The sequence below is a fragment of the Bos mutus genome, chromosome 24, assembly GCF_027580195.1.
Source record: "Bos mutus isolate GX-2022 chromosome 24, NWIPB_WYAK_1.1, whole genome shotgun sequence".
Classification (NCBI taxonomy): domain Eukaryota; kingdom Metazoa; phylum Chordata; class Mammalia; order Artiodactyla; family Bovidae; genus Bos; species Bos mutus.
This window is the reverse complement of record NC_091640.1, coordinates 56,122,965-56,139,447: the sequence shown is the minus strand read 5'-3', so window position 1 is coordinate 56,139,447 and position 16,483 is coordinate 56,122,965. Positions and strand designations below refer to the sequence as shown.

The 16,483-nt window shown below is 41.0% G+C and overlaps 1 protein-coding gene across 4 annotated transcripts in view; it reads right to left on the bottom strand.

Moving 5' to 3' along the window:
• WDR7 (WD repeat domain 7) overlaps positions 1 to 16,483 on the bottom strand; it is a 357,488-nt gene that overhangs the window by 322,640 nt on the left and 18,365 nt on the right. For all 4 annotated transcript variants that reach the window (XM_070362049.1, XM_070362051.1, XM_070362048.1 and 1 more), the window contains 4 exons: positions 11,882 to 12,053; positions 7,655 to 7,761; positions 5,843 to 5,921; positions 1,716 to 1,890 (listed from right to left, as the gene is read on the bottom strand). In XM_070362049.1, the coding sequence (XP_070218150.1) occupies positions 1,716 to 1,890; positions 5,843 to 5,921; positions 7,655 to 7,761; positions 11,882 to 12,040 (520 nt within the window). In that variant the 5' untranslated portion in view covers positions 12,041 to 12,053. The remainder of the gene's footprint in view (positions 1 to 1,715; positions 1,891 to 5,842; positions 5,922 to 7,654; positions 7,762 to 11,881; positions 12,054 to 16,483) is intronic.

The window sequence follows — 16,483 nt, the reverse complement described above, 5'->3', positions numbered from 1 at the left end:
AATACCAATAAATCCAAAATTCTCAAATCTCCACACACTAGAATATGGCAAAGTAGATTAAAAACATGCATGGTAGCAACGTTATAAATGGACAACATTTAGAATTGTATGTACGGCACAACATTTTCCATTACAGTTGCATTCTACCCTGTTCAGACCATAATACAACATATATATTTCACAGATGGCTATTTCCCACGCATTTCTACATAAGGCTTTATGTGTGCGTGTGCAAAGTCGCTGCATTCATGTCCAACTCCATGCGACCCCATGGACTATAGCCCACCAGGCTCCTCTGTCCATGGGATTCTCCAGGCAAGAATACAGAGTGGGTTGCCATTTCCTCCTCCAGGGGATCTTCCCGACCCAGAGATTGGACCCACAACTCTTATGTCTCCTGCATTGGCAGGAGGGTCCTTTACCACTAGCGCCACCTGGGAAGCCCTAGAGGCTTTATGTACCTGTGTACAAACTACTTCTGCCAGAAACATCACGACCCCACATCTGACAAACTCCTCTTCACCTGTCAAAGCTTAGATGAGACTTCATCGAATCTGGGGCCTTCCTCCCTGCCCTCAAAGCCCCTTCACTGCCTTTGCTAATTCTAGCCTCTGTACTATTTCTCTGTCTTTTCACACGTTACACTGTGAAACTGCCATTTGTTTATATATCATCCTCCCTTCCTACAATTCGAGTCCTGCCAGTAGTTCAATCCTCTGCACCTAGAAAAGAGTAGGCACTCAATAAATATTTGTGCCATGACCGTTGAATAAAAAGCTATGGAAAACTCCCAGGGAAGGCAGTTCACCAATGGACATGACGTAACCCAGTGGTAAAAGCAACCTCTCTGGGGTCCGTCTGGGCGCCAGTAAGCCACAGGCTTGCTCTGTGACCTTAAGTGGAGACTCCATCATGCTAAACTTCATCCGTCTCCTCATCCACACATCCTATGACGCAGTAGCTACATCACTGAGTGCTGTGAGAAGCGGTTACCGTACGGAAATGCTAAGCATGTGCCCAATGCTGGGAGCACTCTGTACATGAAGTCTCACGTCGATGGTGACAGCAGTTACAGACCAGCCTTCACAGCAGAGCACGCGACCACGAAGTCATCAGGAAGGGCTTACAGGAGTACACCAAAGGCACACACGAATACACATTCAACGGTCAGTATGACTATCCTTTTCCCAAACAATTTTACTTTTGCTCTCACAACTGGTACTGTCGGTTTCAACAGAAATGGAGAAAACACACTCATGTATGTCGAGCGTTAACTACACATCAAGCGCTCACCAGGAACGGTCATTAGACTGAATTGTGTATAATCCCCTCCCTTTTCATTACCTTCACATAAAATGGAAACACTTCCTACACCTCTTCATAGCAGGTAACCAAACCAGGCCCAAGAGATACACAAACTATGGTTCCTCCCAACACACCTCCAAGGGGTTAAGATCTTCCAATTCAGAAGATTCCTGACATGCTCTAAGACTGCCAAAAACTAGTGATTTATTCCTTGGAATGGAGATAATCTAACACTTTAAATCTCAGTTCAATCAAAGACTCCTTTACAAAGGTAGAGACAGACCATAAATCATGAGAGGCACTATTTCTTAAACTGAAGAATACAATATAAGCAAGTATATTATTTGATACACTATAGAACCCTATAGTAAGCTAACCATAGTGCAGAAGTTCCTAAAGGCCACACTGACCTTGTGTTCGGTGGGATCGAATAATACTCATGGAGCTGATCCAGTCTGGAGAGATCTTTGAGACTAAGGAGTATAATACTTCAAGGCTGGTGGCATCCACCACAAGGATTTCAGGATAATGACCGTGGCATAGAAGCCTTCCTTCTCTCTGACTTCCAACAGAGAACTGGTAGAACTAGAAGGAAAAAAATTGTAAGTGTTCTTTACTTAAGATACTTGATTCACATACATTCACCAAGCTTAGTAGGATGCTCAATTTCCCCAATAATATGTCCAGATATATAGTGCACACTACGATACATACAATACATACATACTATATGGTCCATATTACATGTATTTATGGACACACATGTGCATACATCAAGTTACGCTAATATACGCAAAATATCTAATAAAAATTATTTTCCTAACATCTTATCTTCCCTTTTGAACTACTGTGGAGTAGAATTCATGATAATTCTTCTGTTTCGTCCCCCTATAGCATTCTAAAATAAAATTGTTGAATGAATTAATAAAACATCTGAATAAAATCAGCTTCACAAACAAATCAAAGCAAAAGGGCAGCATGGGTGGGACCCAAAAGTAAGAAAGAGTTTTAGGTGAATGAGAATCAGTGAGTAGAGGTTTGTAATTACTAGTTATAACCAAATAAAGTTTATAAGCAAGGATGATTCTATTCAAACAAAATCAGAAGTAAATTCTGTGTAACGCAAGTGTTATCTTAGACTAGAGTGCAAGACAACCATTATAAACGATTCTTGTAGTGCACATTTACACTTTGTGGAAGAAAAAGAGAGAAAGAACCAATACAGTGATGCAACACATGCTAAGAATAACTCAAAAAGATAAGAAGGGTTTCCAGCAAGCAAAGAGCAGAGAAAGAATGCCTATTAAAATAAGACCATCGACTTATCAAAGGACCCAACTTCCCTTAGCCTCAAAAAATAAATAAGTAAGTTATCTCTTAGTGGAATGATTCCCCTAGAAGATTTTTAGAAGTCTGGGACATCCAGTATCCAGACTATTACTTTCCAAGGGATTGAACCTTATACAAAATCACATGTGTTTAAGCGGGACACCACACACAGGACCGTGCTGTAACCACCCCACAACTGGGGAGGCAAGGAAGAAACCAGATTCAGGCTGCTCCCACACTCATCCGTCCACTGCTCAGAGCTCAGCAGTGGAAGACAAGATTTTCTCAACTATGGAGTCCCCTGTACTGGGAGCACTTCATAAGGACACACATGGAGCACGAAGCACATTAACGAGGCGCCAGGTAGCACCAGAAAACCCCCAGAGAGGGGCCAGCAAAACGCAGACTATCAGAAGGCGGGGACCACTAGACCTCGGGTCGACCCATGACACGCGATCTGGGCTCCCAGGGACTGCCAGGGACGCGCACAGTCACGTGACTGCAGGCAGCCCTGGCCCACGAAAGGGGGGACCGGGTGGATGGGAACGAGGGAGGGATGGATGCGGGGCGCCCCCAACACCAGCCAGGAAACACACACGCACTGCAGTCACTAGAGAGCGCTCTGTCCTGAGGGCAGGGATAGTTTATCGGACCTGCCTGACTGAACGCCTCTCATCTTTGCTTTAAAGTTACACTCCAACCATCTTCCAAACACTAATTTAGCTTCCAAGACACTTTGAGATGGGCAAAAAAACGGTGACTTTAATGGAGAAAAAGGTTCTCCAAGTATTAATGAGGGATGCCCCCAAGAGTTCTTTTAATAACTTGGCACTTCCTTGTGATTTCAGTGTGCCAATGTCATCGAGGTTCACCATTTCTATGTACATAAAAGAACAACCTGCTTCTGGACCTGAGAAGGTGCGTATCACAAAGGAAACAACAGCCACACTAGCAAATCTGCCAAAAAGCACCTTCTCCTTAGGGATGACTGCCAGTCGGGCACAGAAGGCCTGCATACCAGATCTGGCGAAGAGGAAGCACTGAAGACACACTGATCAATTTCTCTTAAACTGTAAACCAAAAGTTTTTAAATCTTAAATTTTATAGCAGTCAATGTATTTACACCCAATGAGTCTGAATGACATTGATATATAATTTTTCAGTTAAATTATCTATAAAGTCAATGAATCTAAATGATATACTACCCCTTTTCTCTTTATAAATTTAATGACTCTTCATATGGTAAAAAAAAAAAAATAATATAGGCCCTTTAAATAAAAAGCGTATGTCCTAGGAATTCCCTGGTGGTCCAGTGGTTAGGACCCCATGCTCTCATTGCCAAGGGCCCAGGTTCAATCCCTGGTCAGGGAACTAACATTCCACAAGCCATGAAAGTGAAATTGAAGTCATGTCCGACTCTTTGTGACCCCATGGACTGCAGCCTACCAGGCTTCTCCGTCCATGGGATTTTCCAGGCAAGAATATTGGTACAAGCCATACAGTGGGGCCAAAAAAATAAAAATCCAAAATGGATCACAGAGCTAAAAGTGAATGGAAAAAAAATAACGTAACAAGCAATTAGAAAAAAAGCTGAACACCTGAAACTAACACAACATTGTAAATCAACCAGGCTTAATAAAAAATGTTTAAAAAGGAAAAAAAAAAAGCATACGCCCTAATAGCATTGAAGAAGCGATTTTTAAAAGGCTCTTCCAGGGCAATAAATAGTCACTAAAGATCTATATCACACTGACCATCTCTAAACATTTTCCATTGCTTTTCTAATTTGTGTTAGTACAGAAGGTTTTCTTTCTCAACAAATTATTTTGTTTGTTTTAAGGGAGGCAGTATGATGTAACGGAAAGAACCGAGTCCCCAGAGTCAGGTAAAGCTGTTCTGAGATCCTAGTGACGGGAATGACTCACTGTGAGACTGGGGCAAGTTATTTAATCACTCTGACTATCAGCCTCCTTACATGTAAAAGGGTATACTTCTATCTGATGCATAAGAATATGGGTGGGGCTAAATGAGACACCACACAAGGGTAGATATATGCTATAAATCTGAGTTCCCTCCTCTCCCTCTCCTTCCCCATTAAGACTATAAATCACATTTTCTATATACACTGCAATTTTCCCAACACTCAACGCAGTAAATGATGAGTAATCTGAAGCACAAAGAATTTGACAATTATGAAAGAATAAGGGGGAATACCAGGAATATGTAACTTCCTTGGTGGCTCAGATAGTAAAGCGTCTGCCTACAATGTGGGAGACCCAGGTTCAATTCCTGGGCCGGGAAGATCCTCTGGAGAAGGAAATGACAATCCACTCCAGTACTCTTGCCTGGAAAATCCCATGGATGCAGGAGCGTGGTAAGCTACAGTCCATGGGGTCACAAACAGTCGGACACAACTGAGTGACTTCACTTTCATCAGGAATGTAGGTGAGAGGCTATAAATTGCTGTAAATTCCTGAGTTAAGTTAGGTATATGAAAAGGTCGCGTCTTTTATAGACCCAAGGCCAACTGCACAAGCAAGGAAAAGGGTATCGTCCAAAAAGTGGATTGTGTGAGACTTCTCTGATGGTCCAGTGGCTAAGAATCTGCCTTCCAAAGCAGGGATCAGAGGTTCAATCCCTGGCCAGGGAACTAAGATCCCCCATGTCTCGGGGCAACTAAGCCTGTAGGCCTCAACCACTGAGCATGCGCACCACGGCAAGAAAAGACCCAGAGCAGCCAAAAAAGGAAAAAAAAAATTTTAATGGATTGTGTCAGTCATGAGTGGAATCACAAAGGCTTTAGCAAGAGAGAATTCCATTATTTAGGATGTAGAACGCTCACCCAACCAATAAGGGGCTCCCGCGTGGGTAACCAAGACACCTAGCCAGAGCAGACGCAGCAGCGACGATGGCTGGCTCACACCTTTCAGCACTCGTCTCCGCTCCTTGGTCTTCCTCCCCCACTACACTGTCTTCTGAAGAAGACGTCAACTGCTGCAATTCTAGTCTTCCTGTCCCATTACCCATTCCCACCCATTTTTCATATAAAAAGAGAGACTTGGTGTTAAAAAAAAAAAACACTTTTTATGGCAAAACCAATACAATATTGTAAAGTTAAATAAAATAAAATTTTAAAAAAAGAAAAAAAAAACACTTTTTAAACTGACCATCAGTGCTGAGTTGGCCAGTTGCAGAAATCAATACCAACCTGTATGCCAGTATGTGTGCAAGCTAATTTTGTAAATTCAATACATCTGCCATCATTCACGTCCCAGAGGCACATCTCCCTATAAAACAAAATAATCGCTGACTTTAAATCTGAGTTTTAAAAGCACGGTTCAACTTTGTCACGGTAGTTTAAAATTAAGCTTCCATTAAAATGGACATATTTCAGAAAAAGCAGCATATAGTCATTATTGCTGTTCACCAAAACTTCTGGCCCTCCCAGCCACCGCCTTAAATTCCCCTCCAGCCTAACCACCCCTGCCCCGATCCACATTCTTTCTGGATACCGGCGAGGGCTGCACTTCCTGGTTCCCTGTTAGCTGGTGGAGTCTCGGCAGCGGTTCTGGCCATAACTGGTAGGAGGCCCTCCAGAACTCTCCTCCTCTACCTCTGTGCCAGAGTGGCTGCTCTCTCACCCTCAAGCTCAGAGTAAGGATAATAATGAAGCAGAGCACAGGCCTAAGTGATAGGTAAAAGGGCAGGTGACAAAAACTAGAACGAAATGTTTAAACCATTCCAATTTTCCATTGATTATCAACGTAGCTAGAAAATTTAGCACTGCAAAACACAAAACTTAAGGTCAACTGATTTCCAAATCTTTGCAAATTAAACACAATATTCCAGTTTTGATTCCACATTTGCTGCAGAAATTTTACTGTAGTTCATGGGGTTGCAAAGAGTCAGACATGACTGAGCAACTGAACTGACTGAGCAAAAGAAAAAAGCTTTATCTCAAACTAAAGAGACAACGTTCAAAATTAGAAATGTCAATATGCCTTGTCCTTTAAAGAAATAAACTGAAGATTTATTTAACAGAGGAGAATATTAATAAAATGCAGTGATCCTGATACTTATTATAAGATGCCTTAGGGGTTCCCTGATAGCTCAGTTGGTAAAGAATCCACCTGCAATGCAGGAGACCTAGGTTCGATCCCTCAGTGGGGAAGATCCCCTGGAAAAGGGAAAGAATACTCCAGTATTCTGGCCTGGAGAATTCCATGGACAGTCCATGGGGTTGCAAAGAGTCGGACACGACCAAACAACTCTCAGTTTCACTTTCCTATATCCCATGTGGTATAAACTTTTCAAAGGAAACTCACTTATTTGTTTAGAATATGCATTCTAATATGAACTTACCTGGTACTGCTTCTCAGCTACACAAGGTTCTTTTCAAATTCATAAATTATAGAGAGTTGAAGGGATAATTTCTTAAATAACTCTCTTCCAGTTCCCTGACTCTCTTCAATAACGTGTTTCATAAATATACAATTTTCTAAACATCCCAAAAGTTTTTATTCCCCCCATTCTAGGCCCTTCACCTGCTGTCCAATGACCTACCTTTCCAAAAGCAAGCTCTGAGACTTAGGAATGGATATAGCTATGTTAGTGTATTAACATACATCGATATAACTGATCACACTTTTGTATGGCTTCATCTTCCAAATTCATGCTAACCTAGCATCACTGAGGTTTCTTAAAACTCTCAAAGTTGTCTGCCAACTCAGTAAAAATGCCATGGGGATTAACGACCATACTTTAACTTTTACGGTATTCTGAGTTTCTCAAAAGCAAGCCAAAGACATAACCATAAATTACAATGAAAGTACTATAAAAATCATTAATAAAGATAAAATTCATTTTGAAAACCATATTTCAAATAGCTTTATGTTGAGACAACTGAGACATTTATTTAAAAGATACCCAAAAAATAAAATAAAATTCCCTACTTACAAATACACTGGTATTATTTGCATTAAAGACTTAAAAGGAAAAAAGCGAATGAGAAAACACTTACCCACTCTCAGATGCGCTCACAATATACTGTTTGTCACTAGACGCACAAGCTTTAGACAAACAGGTGATTGACGCCGTGTGACCAAACAACAGCGCTCGAGGGTTGACCTAGAAATACACAATATGTTTTCTAAAGTAATCATTCTTAGGAATTCTGTTAAATATTCAGTATAAATGTACAGATACAGATTTGAGAAGAACTGCTCAGGACACCAAAAACTAACAGCAGCAGAACAGTGACTCCCACCAATTCAATGCTCACAATCACCCCAGTAGTAATAAAGTCGAAAGTGGAACAGCAAGAGGTGACATTACCTGCCCAACATACAGAGAGGGATGGAGCCAAGGTTTAAAGCAGGGCAGTGTTTAGCACAGAGCTCGAGTGCACAGAGAAATCAGGTTAAGAATGTGAATTAGCATATAAAATAATTTCTCCTCACTTATTTTTAAAAATAATACTTTCCATGATCTGAAAGCACATTTAGAGCCTCTAGACTGACATCCCAAACACAAAAAATAGAGAACAGGTACACTTACCAAGAGCTGGTATCAACGTTAACTATCAGGAACCAATAATGACTGTCACAGACTAATGATTTACTGCCATAGTGCCTTTGAAAGGATGGCTTAATACCCACTATTCTAAAATAGTCTGGCAATCAGCCTCCAAATTCATCTACTTTGTACCAAACATCATGCTATTATTTTAGGTGATATCAGGGCTTTAAGTAATTTCAGGATATATTTCTTAACATTTTATACATATACAAATAATATTTATAACATATGTACCAGATATAAAAAACATCTAACCACATAGTCAATACCCAGCTTAAGAAAAGAGAATGATTAATACCTTTCATGTTATCAGTTTTGGAATCAAAATCACCTTAGTCATATTTTGCATAATTATAATTGAAAGAAAAATACTATCATTGTTTATGGTTAGAATAGGCCTAGAATGTTTTCTCATACAACCAATCCCATTTCCAAACAGAGATTCCATATTCCTCCACTGGAAAAAAAAATGCTTTTGGTCAATTCTTTAATTTTTCCCAAGAAAATCAAATTTACCAATGGTTAGTTTTATTTTCAATGTACATGGCTTTGCTAGAAAATTCCATTTTCAGTCATAATAAAGTAGCTAAAATTGACTGTACTCTCACCAAAACCTAGAAAGATGAACAAAAATAAATGAATGAAAAAAAGCACATAATCATCTCATAGGGCAATAAAAGCATTTGACAAAATTCAATATCCTTTCCTGATTAAAAACTCTCAACAAATTGGGTGTAGAAGGAATGTATCCTAACATAATAAAGGCCATATGGAACAAGCCCATGTAGAAAACACTAAAAGCTTTTCTCCAAGATCAAGAACAAGACAAGGATGATTACTCTTGACATTTCAACATAATATAGGAGGTCTTAGCCAGAGTAGTTCGGAGAAGGCAATGGTACCCCACTCTAGTACTCTTGCCTGGAAAATCCCATGGACAGAAGAACCTGGTGGGCTGCAGTCCGTGGGGTCGCTACGAGTTGGACACGACTGAGCGACTTCACTTTCACTTTTCACTTGCATGCATTGGAGAAGGAAATGGCAACCCACTCCAGTGTTCTTGCCTGGAGAAACCCAGGGACAGGGGAGCCTGGTGGGCTGCCGTCTATGGGGTAGCACAGAGTCGGACACGACTGAAGCGACTTAGCAGCAGCAGCAGCCAGAGCAATTGAGCATCAAATAAAAAATAAAGCAACCAAGTTAAAAAGGAAGAAGTAATGTTTTCTCTGCAGATGACATGATCTTATATGTACAAAATCCTAATGACTCAACCAAAAGACTGTTAAAACTAATGAAGAAATTAAGTAAAGTTGCAGGATATAAAATAAACATCCAAAAAGCTGTTGTTTCTATAACAACAAGTTATCAGACCGAGAAATCAAGCAATCCCACTTACAGTGGCATCAAAAAGAATAAATTACTTAGAAATAAACTTAACCAAGGAGGTGAAACACCTGTATTCCAAAAATTGTAAGACACTAATGAAAGAAATGGTAAACTAAATAAGTGGAAAGATACCCCACATTCTTGGGTTGGAAGAATTAATGTTGTTAAAAGGTCCATACTACTCAAAGCAATCTGCAGAGTCAATGCAATCCTATCAGAATTCCAATGGTGTTTTTCACAGAAATAGAAAAAACCTTGATGAAATTTGTGTAGAACCATAAAAGACACCAAATGGCCAAAGCAATTTTGAGAAAAAGCAAACTTGGAGGCTTCATATAATGAGTACCAACATAATTACAGGAAAAGTAAAAATGTGGTGAAAGTGAAAGTGAAGTCGCTCAGCCATGTCCGACTCTGTGCGACCCCATAGATGGCAGCCCACCAGGCTCCCCCGTCCCTGGGATTCTCCAGGCAAGAACACTGGAGTGGGTTGCCATTTCCTTCTCCAATGCATGAAAGTGGAAAGTGAAAGTGAAGTCACTCAGTCGTGTCTGACTCTTAGCGACCCCATGGACTGCAGCCTACCAGGCTCCTCCGTCCATGGGATTTTCCAGGCAAGAGTACTGGATGGGGTGCCATTGCCTTCTCCGAAAAATGTGGTATACTGTTATATTTATACCTTTCTATTTTTATTTCACCATATTCCATAAAAATTTGTCACAGTTATTAATAAACATTTCAGATATAACTAGTACAGAGATATATAAGATAATCTGTTCAACTGATTAAAAAAAAAAATCCATCCTCAAAGACCACAGTTCAAAAGTGACAGTTATCAAGTTGTCAGTGGCAAGGAGTGATGTTTAGGATTAAAAGATGTGATGAGACAGTTCTTAAGACTAAACACCAGCACTAACGTTCCAGTCTGGGACCCTGAGGCCACTAGTTCTACAGTCAGACATCATTCCACACTCCTTTCTTTTTTCTTTTAGTTTTTTTTTTTCTTTTCTATTATCTGAGATGCTATAATTATTCATTAAATAAATCCTTACTATGTACAAGCACTGTGATAACTGCTTAATATAACTTCCCTCACAGAATCCTTACCGAAACCTTGTGTGTGACCCTATTTTAAACATGATGAGATGCAGGCATGAGACAGGTAAGCAAACTGCCCAAAGGCACACAGCTAGACACCAGAGTAGCCAAGATTCGAGCCAACTTCATTTGCCTGCAATGCTGAGCTTTTACCATGATGTTTCACTTCTTTCATTATTGCCATATATTATAAAATTTCCTGCAATTATAGTTTTATTCTCCAAAATGATACCTCTACAGGTAGTGGAAGCAATAAAACTTTGTATATGGGAGATAATGCCTATATTAACAAGTTTCCCTCCTTTACTCTTATCTCCATCTCTCTACGTACTCACGAAATACTACTTCTGCAATTTCTCTCTGAAATTTTATTTTTTATTTTTTGCCACACCACATAGTATGTGGTATCTCAGTTCCCCGACTGGGGATTGAACCCGAGCCCCCTGCAGCGGAAGCACAGGTGCTTAACCACGGAACTACCCAGGTGGTTGAGACGATGAACATGTTCTAAAGCTGGCTGTGGTAATAGCTGCACAACTCTGAGAACAGAGTAAAAATCATTAAACTGTACACTTTGAAGGGTGTATTGTATGATGTAAATTTTATCTCAATAAAGCTTTTAAAAAGTTTTTTACTTATAAAAGCAACTTGTTTGCCTCTACATTCCATGACAACTATCACCCCATCTTCTCTGTTACTCCTTATAGAAAAATTCCTGGGGGGGGTTGTCCAAGATTGGAGGTTAAAATATGGAAAAAGGGCGTCTGTGCACAGAGAGCACCCAGGAGCAGAGCACACAGCAGTAAAGAATGGCAAAAACACACACCCTGATTTTTGTACATTTTTACAAAGGTTTTCTCTCTTCAAGACACTGATCTTAGAAGGCTCAAAATTGTTTTTTTAGTATCTTTTTGGAAACTTCCTTCAATATGGTTAGAAATTTTCTGAAAAAATCTTAAATGTAACATAGTAAGCCAGGTAGGATAGCTATTATAATTGGGAATCAAGCCAAAAACCAGCAGAACTCAACTCTGCTGAGTAATCTTGATAATCATTCTGAACACCAATTTTAGTCAAAATGTATCTCATAGAAAATACAGAGGTAAAATTATTCTGGAACTGTGTTATTTTTTTCTTAAGTAGCTTTTTGCATGCAAAAAGTGCGATCGGCATTTCAAACACTCACGTCCAAGTCTACGGAAAGGTCCCAGAGGCATATCTGCCCGTCGTGGCAGCCGGTCACGACCGTGGCCCCGTCGTCCGTCAGCAGCACGGCGGAGATGCAGTGCGTCGGGGCTCTGCGGCCCCACAGGACAATGGGCAGCACGAGGCTGTTTCCTGCCATCCTGCCGGCAAACCTGGGGATGCGGTGAGAGCAATGTTAAACGCTACAGTATTTCCCTCTAAAACACATCACACACATTTACTTTGAAGCCCACTTGAACTTCCTTAGTGCCCAAAACTCCCCTAAACATCATGCATGCATGCTAAGCAGCTTCAGTCGTGTCTGACTCTTTGCAACCCCGTGGACTGTAGCCTGCCCAGCTCCTCTGTCCATGGGATTCTCCAGCCAAGAGTACTGGAGCGGGTTGCCATTGCCTTCTCCAGGGGAGCTTCTTGACCCAGGGATAGAACCCAGGTCTCTTGCAGGCAGATTCTTTACTGTCTGAGCCACCAGGGAAGTTTCATGCTATTAGCTGAAATATATTCTAATCCATTAGCACAGGTTACCTTGTCACTGTGCTTCCTGTAAACTAGTCACTCTCAGATTCCTCCTCTCAGACTGGCCTGTGGGAGCTCACAGTCGGTCTGGGCTGACAGAACCTGAGTCCAGGGGCTGCTCTGCTGGCTAGCCGGGGAGCCTGGGCCCCCGCCATCAGCCATCTGCCTGCCCCCCTCACTGCTTTTCCTGTGGGGATAACAGTGCCTCACAGACCCTCAGAAGAGCCCTGCCAGCTGGGCTGATCTAATGGCCCCGAGGGCCAGGCAATGATTGGTTTGATTGTTTTTATTTATTTATTATTTGCGGACGCACTGGGTCTTTCATTGCATGCGAGTTTTCTCTCGTTGGGGCTTCCCTGATAGCTCAGCTAGTAAAGAATCTACCTGCAATGCAGGAGACCGGGGTTCCATCCCTGGGTTGGGAAGATCCCCTGGAGAAGGGAAAGGCTACCCACTGCAGTATTCTGGCCTGGAGAATCCCATGGACTGTATAGTCCATGGGGTCGCAAAGGGTCGGACATGACTGAGCAACTTTCACTTTCAGTTTCTCTACATGTAGCTGGGGAGCTCCACAGCACAGGTTGATCAGCTGTGTCACACAGGCTTAGCTGACCCACTGTGTAGGGAACCTTTCCAGACTAAGGATCAAGCCTGTGTGGGGAACTGACAAGCACTAGACCATCGGGGAACCCCATGATTGACTTGATTTTTAAGTGGCAACAAAAGATATGTGTATAATCTAGACACTGTAGAATCTAAAACTGTCTTAGGAACTTTTCAGAAACACTTCAAGGAATAGCCATTTTCTATGAAAGAAACTAGTTTAATACCTATGGTTTCATTGCTGGTTGCTTTTAGCAAAAGTCTTTTCTTTAATCCACTACTTATACTCTTTAAACAAATAAAAACTAAAACAAAAATCCACTCCCTGGAAAGATAATGAGGCAAGTAAAAAATTATGAATGACATTTACCAAATACAATCTATTAATACTGCATCTTTTATTTTTTGTTTGAATTAATGGGTTTCGTGCTATAGTGTTGGAGAAGAAATCAAACCAGTCAACCCTAAAGGAAATCAATTCTGAATATGCATTAGAAGGACTGATGCTGAAACTCAAACTCCAATACTTTGGCCTCCTGATGTGAAAAGTCAACTCATTAGAAAAGACCCTGATGCTGGGAAAGATTGAAGGCAGGAAGAGAAGGGGACGACAGAGGATGAGATGGTGGGATTGCATCACTGACTCAACGGACGTTAGTTTGAGCAAACTCCAGGAGACGGTGAAGGACAAGGAAGCCTGACATGCTGCAGTCCATGGAGTCACAAAGAGTCGGACACAACTTAGCAACTCAATAACAAAATGGCTTTCATCAATTTGTTTCTCCCCAAACTTCATTTGTTTGCTACAACAAGTAAAAGGGACGCATTTGAGGGGAAAATCCCAACTTCCTTTCTTATTTATAAAATCCTTTATGTACCATGTTCAGCAGTTTATAGACTACCATGACATTAACAATTATTTCCATATTCCTATTAACATTAGTAAATGAAACAAAGCACTGAGCCAGTTTTAACAAATTGCGTACAGCACGCTACTGGCTGAATAACATTTCCACCAGTGACTTTCTCAAAAAGGGAATCTGGAAGGAGTTCACTTCTCCATGGTGACAACATTCATTTTTAAGATGTATCACCGAAGATTTGTCTCAACTAAATAAGCTCAGAGCAACTAGCACAAAGTGCTGAGATCAAGAAAGAACGCCGGGGACTCCTGGCAACCCATCGTCAGGCCCTCACACTTCCACTCCAGGGGACAGAGGTTCAGACCACAGCTGGGGAACCCAGATCCCACACGCCATGTGATGCGGCCAAAAAGTGAAAAGAAAGAAAGAACACCATTTCTCTCGATAGGTGAGGACTCCTATTCAATGCATCTGCCTAGCTTGAAGAGAACGCAAATACACAGATTCAGGACTAAGGAACATGTGTGCGACAGGGAGCTGTATCTGTTCTGGTACGACAGGAAGGAACATTCTGGTATTCAAGTGACAAGGAGCTCAAGGAAACCTGGAAGAAGAATGCATTTCACAGCCCTTAAAATAAGTGAAAACAATTGCCTGTAACATGACAAAGATATTACTGTATGCTTTCCTAGTACATCATCTTATGTGCTACAATAACTGTTCATCCAAGGAATTAGGCAAGATCTGTCCAATCAACTTGGGAGAGAGGGGGAACCAGAATTCAAAATTCACTGTTGTATTTCCAAGGACATGAGATTGAATAAACTAACCTGTCCTGACCCCCAGATATATACACCCTGCCAAATGACCTTAAATTATATACAATCCTGGATCTAAACAGAAAGTGCCTACTGGGTGAAATATTTAAAAGTTGAAAAGTCATAAAAGAATACCTGAAATAAAGCTGTAGTGAGAGGTCACAATCACTAACTGATACTGATCTGTCTTACTGCTCGGATTAGGGTGGTCCCAGCAACATACAGAAGAAACAGAAATAATTTCCACACAAATACTAATCAATCAAAGGCCCCTGGTGTCAGACTGGAAGATGGTATTAGAAGAAACAGGAGAATAAGAGTCCAGATCTTATCTAGAGTTGGGGGGGGGGGGGGGGGCAGGGGGGGATGGTGGGGGACAGAAAGGGGGGATATAGGCTTCAAGTGGAGAAAGTCTTGTTTATAGGCTTCAATGGAGAAAAATAAAATTTGTGTTCCTGAAAAAATAAAATAAAAAAACCAGAAAAAAAAAAAAAAGAAAAGACTTGATAGAAAGATAAGAAGGTATTAAATCAGAGCTGGAGGCAGACTGTAGGGAAATGGGTTTTGAGAACATTCAAAAGTTGGAGGCAGAGAAAACTGTCAAGTTACATTTGGGTATTGGCTCTGCCGTCTCTCCTCAGACAAGGAGACAGCCTTGCTAAGATGCTATGTGTCAGGAGAGCTCAAAGATATTTTTTAAATAGGGGAGCTCATCCTTTATAAAAAGTCCTCCAACTCTAGACTAGACTCTCAGTTAGCTAGGAAAAACAAACTTCCTACTTGTATAAGGTCATGGTGTTTTGAGTTACACATAAACATATGATCTTTCTCACTGCATACTCAAATACACTGCATCTTTAGAGTGTGTAAGAATAAAACCCATGGCATAAAGGAAGAGGTAAGAAGAATGACAAGAAATTACTGTGAGGAAAGGAGGGGGACTTTTTTGGGGGTGAGAGAGAACAGGGAGACAAATAACCACCATCACCCTGTGATTGGGGGCCAGGCCCCTCCACACACTGGCAGAAGGTAAGGAAAATTCATCACTAGTCAGCCAACATGTGAAAGATGAATGTGACTTAGCTGGCTTGGGGTGGGACATGGCAAAATGTCTATATATTTAATTTTTATACAAGCCCAATCTATAAAAGTTAGTCCTGCCTAACTTCTAAGAGAATTCAAGGAATTTATACCCCCACAAAACCCAGTGATATTTCCTTCTAGCTCTAAAATGTGTTAGCTCTTATAGTCAAGATTCCTTTAGACAGCCTGCTGCTGCTGCTAAGTCACTTCACTCGTGTCCGACTCTGTGCAACCCCATAGATAGCCTAGGTCCTCTTAATTTCTCTACACATTTTAAAATTAGATTGTAAATTTCTGCAGAAAAGCTTGCTGAGATTATAACTGGCGCTGCATCAAATTCATATAGCAATTTGGGGAGCACCGACTCTGCTAATGTTGATTAAACATGATTGGTGCAAGGGACTTCCCTGGGGATCCACTGGTTAAGACTCCGTGCCTCCAATGCAGGGAGCACAGGTTCGATCCCTGGTCAGGGAACTAAGACTCCACATTCCCAAACAAAATTAATCTTCTTAAAAAAGAGGAAATCAAATAATTTTGTGGCTATTTCCTGCAAGATTCTTAATTCATTCTATGACTTTTCTAAGAGAATAACACTTTTCTTCTGGAAAACATAAAGTTATTCTCTCCTTAAAAACGCAAACATATCTACTCACCAGCAAGAAGGAAGAAATAATGTGAGGTACATATAATTAGATG